This window comes from Echinops telfairi, unplaced genomic scaffold (genome assembly GCF_000313985.2).
Source record: "Echinops telfairi isolate 266 unplaced genomic scaffold, ASM31398v2 ScPeMD7_7413;HRSCAF=8451, whole genome shotgun sequence".
NCBI classification, from domain to species: Eukaryota; Metazoa; Chordata; class Mammalia; order Afrosoricida; family Tenrecidae; genus Echinops; species Echinops telfairi.
Window position 1 is genome coordinate 1,397,064 of NW_022111313.1, and position 5,896 is coordinate 1,402,959.

The 5,896-nt window shown below is 57.9% G+C and overlaps 1 protein-coding gene across 2 annotated transcripts in view; it reads left to right on the forward strand.

The window, feature by feature from the left end:
• PMEPA1 (prostate transmembrane protein, androgen induced 1) overlaps positions 1-2,120 on the forward strand; it is an 8,113-nt gene extending 5,993 nt beyond the window's left edge. The window contains exons 2-3 of one of the 2 annotated variants that reach the window (XM_045296898.1): positions 17-70; positions 579-2,120. In XM_045296898.1, coding sequence (XP_045152833.1) covers positions 17-70; positions 579-1,115 — 591 coding nt within the window. In that variant the 3' untranslated portion in view covers positions 1,116-2,120. Of the gene's footprint in view, positions 1-16; positions 71-572 lie in introns of both variants that reach the window. The other variant, XM_004717137.4, reaches the window with a different exon arrangement.
• The last annotated feature ends 3,776 nt before the right edge of the window (positions 2,121-5,896 follow it).

The window sequence follows — 5,896 nt, forward strand, 5'->3', positions numbered from 1 at the left end:
GCCCACACACACACAGGAAGGCTGCCTCTGGCCCTCGGAGAGCACCGTGTCCGGCAGCGGAATCCCGGAGGTGAGACCCACACGCCCCCTGCCCCTGTCCCTGCTGCTAGGGCTCCCACCGCCACCCTGATCTGAAGGGCTGCTGGGACTGTATGCAGGCCAGCACTGAGCTCGCCCCACTGCGAGGGAGACGTGGGGTCCTGTGGGGCTGTCCGTGCTCTGGGGCCACCCGGGGAGACCCCGCCCCAGACCCTGTGCAGCTCCCCTGCAGCTCTGCCCACGTCCTGCCCTCTGCCTTCCCCTACAGTGGGGGCGAAGCTGAATCCGTGCCTCCGCTCCGCATCCAGGGACCCCAGTCCCCTCATGCTCTCTCCCCTGCCCTGCCAGCCTTCCTTCCTCCTGTGCTCCTGGGGCCAGAGCAGAGCCTTGGACTAGGGACCCCAGTTGAGGCAGCACCCCACTCTCCCCTTCCGAAAAAGAACCCAGTCCTTGCCCCGGGCCCTGCACCTGGGACGCCCAGTAAGCGATCCTCCCAGTAGGGGCAGCGCCTCACTCCCTCCACTCTGCCCCAGTCGCAGATCTACGCCCCACCCCGGCCGGCCGAACGCCTGACCGTGCCCCCCTTCACTCAACGGGACCGCTTCCACCGCTTCCAGCCCACCTACCCATACCTGCAGCATGAGATTGACCTGCCACCCACCATCTCGCTGTCAGACGGCGAGGAGCCCCCGCCCTACCAGGGCCCTTGCACCCTGCAGCTGCGAGACCCTGAGCAGCAGCTCGAGCTGAACCGAGAGTCGGTCCGCGCGCCCCCGAACAGAACCATCTTCGACAGCGAGCTGATGGACAGCAGCCTGCTGGGCGGCCCCTGCCCCCCCAGCAGTAACTCGGGCATCAGCGCCACCTGCTACGGCAGCGGCGGGCGCATGGAGGGGCCCCCGCCCACCTACAGCGAGGTCATCGGCCACTACCCTGGCTCTGCCTCCTTCCAGCACCAGCAAGGCAGTGGGCCCCCCTCTCTGCTGGACGGCACCCGCTTCCACCCCGCACACACGGCACATCTGGAGACCACAGCCACCTGGAGCAAGGAGAAGACCAAGAGCCACCCTCTCTAGGGACCCCGCGGCTGGGCTGGGGCGGCCGGAGGTGGTGAGGTACCACTCGGCACTTCTTAGCAAGGAGAGAGCGAGAGGGGGCGGCTGACCCCGGAGCGCACGTGCCCGCCCTCCCCGCCGCTCTGTGTATAAATACTTACATGTTCTGTTGGGTCTGAATGCACAAGGTAGACAGCTTGCAAAACAAAACCACACACACACACACACACACACACGTTTCTTTGTTGAGCTGGGTCTTGAAGGCAAAAAAGAAAAAGGAATAAGAGTCCCCACACTAGTCTGTTTTTGCTGCGTGCGTGAATGCTGATTTTCTTTTTGTTTATGATTATTTCACTTAACTTTGAAGACATATTTGCACAACCTTTGTTTAAAGATCTGCAATATCATATATAAAATATATATATATATATAAGATAAGAGCAACTGTATGTGTGCGGGCAGGAGTATTTTTGTATCAGAAGAGGCCTATGAGACACACACACACACATACACACAGAAGTTGCTTTCTGAATTTAGCTGGGGGGTGGGGACGGGGCTGGCCTTTTTTGAGTGCCAATTCAGAAAGTGTGTATTACCTTGTTAAAAAAAAAAGCAGGGGTTTAGAGTTATTTATATAAATGTTGAGATTTTGCACTATTTTTTAATATAAATACGTCAGTGCTTGTTGGGTGGAGATTTCTATCGTGTCTGTTAAACCGTCAGAGGGGAGAAGCGTGGGGATTTCAGAAGTGGCCACGGCGGGCAGGTCAGGGGTGAGCCCGCCCCCAGTGCCCCTGGGCGCCCCTCTGCCCAGGATGAGCATGTATCCGTTTAGAGGTAGACTGTTCCTGCGTTAAACATTCCCTACGGAAAGAGGCACAGTTCTTTGCTCCGGGCCCCGGCGATCCACACAAGCCTCGGAAGGGTTTTTGGACCTTGAGTGCAACCCAAAAGTTACCCCAGAGACACACGAGCTGGGCTGTGTCTTTCCCAAGATGAGCATAAACTGCGGCTGAAGGTCTCTTAGTTTCCCCTCCTCTTGTGTTTCTTTGAAGGCCCCCATGGGGAGGGGCTCCCACGGTGACCCTCTGAAGCCTGTTCCAGGGCTGCTGCGTGGGGGGGGGCGGGGTGTGCCCAGAGGTTCCTGTGCTTCTGGGGCAAGCGTGCCTTCGGGGTGAGGTAGACTCTCCGGCCGGGCGTTTAGGGACCGAGGTCTGCATGTAGGAAAGCCCAACTTGAGCCCCTTCCTCCCTTTCTCTCCACTTGCCCGGTCTGTTGAGGCCCGTCTGCAGACACAAGGTGGCGTGGCCAGCGTTCTGCTAGGACCTGCGAATGGCTCCACATCAGCCCAGCAAGCTCATGCCCGATGCTTTCTTTCGGAGCAGAATTCTCTCAACTTCTCCTCCACACCCTCCCCCCTTCTGGACTCACGTGTGTACGGATCTGTGTCTTTGTTGACGACGTTGTTGTTGAGTTCCCAGGTGCAGGCAGTCATGGTGGGCTGGGGGGGCGTCTTGGGACCCATCAAGGGAGGGGGTGGGTGGGGCAGGACGGGTCACTGAGTGCTGGGTGAATGCCGAGACGTGCCGGGATTCTTCGGCAGGGCCCTCACTCCCGCCACCCTGTCTCCCACTCTGTGGGTGTCTTTACTGTGGGCCGGACGTTGGCCAGTAGACTAGCATAAGAGACAGATCTGAGCGGCAATAACTATTGTTTTTAAAGCGACTTTTTTTATTACTTGAAAAGCAAACACCTTGAGATCAGCTTTGACTGAACCCTATTTATATATAACTACAAACACACGTACACACGCGAGCTAGAAAGACGCAGCGCTGTCTTAAGATGGAGGCCAATAGGTAGTGTCCGAGTGGCGGAGGTTGTGATGACCTGCCGGCAGGCAGTCCCTGTACCTTGGTGCCGGCAGAGCCTGGCTCGCAGGGGTCATCTTCAGCCTGAAGTTTTGCTTCTCCCTCTGAGAAGGACACACAGAGGCAGACAGAGGGACGGGGGTCGTGTGTGTGCAGTGAGTTGTGACACGTTTCCTTTATGTGTAGCGTCTCTAGTGCCTTACTAGGAAGGGGCGGCCCCTCTTCCCTGCGGCGGGGCCGGGTGTCCCTGGACATCGCGAACAAAGGGGCTACTGCGTCTATTACAGCTCCCCGCCAGTTCCCATTTGTGCTCATTCTGGTGTGCCTCGTCCACGGAGCTGTCCCCACCCTCCCGCCCACCACTGCAGCCTCACTCAGTTGGTGTGTCACTCGCTTCTGGGTCACAAGGCTGGACGTAGGCCTAGTGTGTTTGGGAGGCACATCCCGTGTCCTCTTGAGCCAAACTTGGCTCTTGGTGCCTCGTTGTAACGTCTGATTTTGCGCTTTGCAATGAGCTAGAAGAAGGAAGTAGAGGGATGTGTTACTGACCTCAGCCGGCCTGAGGGCAGGCCATGCACCCCGAATTGCAACCCAGTGTTAGAAGCCCAGGGTGTGATGTTGCAAGCGTCCCTGGGCCTGGTGTCCAAGGGGTTACAGTGGCAGACATTCATGGGGGGCGGGGCACACCGAGTTTGCCCCATGCAAACTGAAAGGGTGTTTATACCAAAAGGACAGCCAGACTGCACCCTATTCTCCAGCTCCTGGTTGGAAAGCATCTTGGCCCCCTTTGGAGGACCCTTTTCCAGCAGGAAGTTAGGTGGCTGATGTGTGGGTGGGGACGAGGTGGGCCTAAGGGGCCTGGTCATGGGGAAGGGGCTGCGCTGGGTTTCTCTGCTCGTCCATGGAAGGAAAGCCTTTGCCCCGCCCAGCCTGAGTCTCCCAAGCAGCCCTGGCCACTAGAGCCATTCCTGTCCCCAGAGACCCAGTACTTCTTCGGGGTCGGGCGGTACACCCACTGGTCCCAATCTGCTGCCCCTGTGACTGGCACCTTTCAGAGCGTCTGTCTGTTCCCTCAAAGCTTCCCAGAACCACCCAGCCTCCTGGCGATGCAAAAGGAGGTATTTACCGGAAGCTGCGCCCCACGTGCGCTGCGGCTCTGCAGAGCCGCCATGTCTGTCCGTCCACGTGCCAAGTACGGTGTCATGGATCTGCGGGTTGGTGTCAGAACCTTCTTGTTAGGCCCCGTCTCCCCATTTCTGTTGCAGTTATGTAAGCGCACCCCCCCTTCCCCGCACCGCCCTGGGTGCAGCCCCCGCATGGTGGCTCCCCTAGACTCTGTAACTGGATGTGATCGCAGGTCTGATGGAACCGCTTGTTGTACCAGTAAAGCCTTCGAGGCAACGCCGTGATGGAAAGCTGCAATACTTACACAATAAATTTTGCAATTCTTTGGCATGAGGCTTTGTTTCCCCCTTCTTCGCTTTGGCTGTGTCTCTCCACCCTCTACCCACCCAGCCCACCCCCACTGACCCCGAGGTGCATCCGGTGGTGAGGACGCTGTCCCGTGGAGCTGCTGTGTGTGGTCTTGGAACATCATCCCGTCTCTGTTTCCGGTCCAGGCAGGGTGCCCGGTGAAAACACAGGCAGGACCACCGCTCCCCGCGGCGGCCACGGCAGAACCGCGGCTGCTGCCCGAGGCTGTACATCGACGGGGGCAGGCAGCCCTGCCTCTCCCACAGCCGCTGGTGGACTCAAGCTGCAGCCCGGGTATAAGCCACTGCTCGTCAGGGCTCCTTGCGTTGGACCAGGTCGTGAGCAGGCTTCAGAGCTCGCCAAGCATTGCCTACACTCCCCCCCCCCCCCCCACTAAAAACCACAGCTCTGACTCGTGGCCCCCCCACGCAGCGTTCCCAAGATGGTAGACCATTACAACAGATGCTGGTGGGCTTGAACCCCCAACCTCGGGGTTAGCAGCCAAACACCTAACACAGTGTCCCCAGGCTCCTCAAAAGATTGATGGAAGCTCTTGAAAAGGTCTACAAGGAAGAGTGGGGTCCGAGGTCCATGGGCCTCATCGTAGGCAGCCTGGGGCGGCATCAACGTGCTGTCTCCAGCGGAATGAACTCACCTGACGTTTTTATCTGAGGAAAGCCATGGTTCCCAGCCCCCCCACGCCCCCTCGCAGCCCGCCCCTCAGGCCACACCAAGACCGCACACAGCTCCCAGCTATGACAGCGGTTCTCAACCTGTGGGTCGAGACCCCTTTGGGGGTTGGACGACCCTTTCACAGGGGTCGGCCAAGACCGTCCGAAAACACATAAATATTTCACAATATATAATTACATGTTGTCTTGTGATTAGTCACTATGTTTTAATTATGTTTCATTATGTTCAATTTGTAACAAATGAAAACACACCCTGCGTATCAGATGTTTACATGACAATTCATCACAGGAGCAAAATGACAGTGATGAAGTAGCAACGAAAATAAAGTTATGGTTGGGGGGTCCCTGCAGCATGAGAAACGATTACAGCGTTGCCGCATGAGGAAGGTTGAGAAAGCACTCTGCTGTGAGCTGCTTCTGGTGTGTTTCCCCCGACCTTAGACCATTCCCCTTGGCTTTCCGCTTCACTCACAGGTGAGGACTTAGCACAGGCCCCCTCCCCTCCCCCAAACACAAACGTTTCCTTTTGGCTTCACAGTGCTTTGCACCTCTGTCACTTGTGTGGGGTGGGGGTGGGGGCAGCCTCTCAGACACCCCTTCGTTGGTAAATTGACAACTCGGCCTCACCTGTTGGCTTTGGCTTTACCGTCTCCCTCTGCACCCTCTGACCCCTTCCTCGCCCGAAGTCCAGGGCCAGCCTCATCGGGTGAACGGCCCCGAGCTGGAAGGGCCACCTGGGCTTTCTCTGCGAGCTGGGACCAGGTGAGAG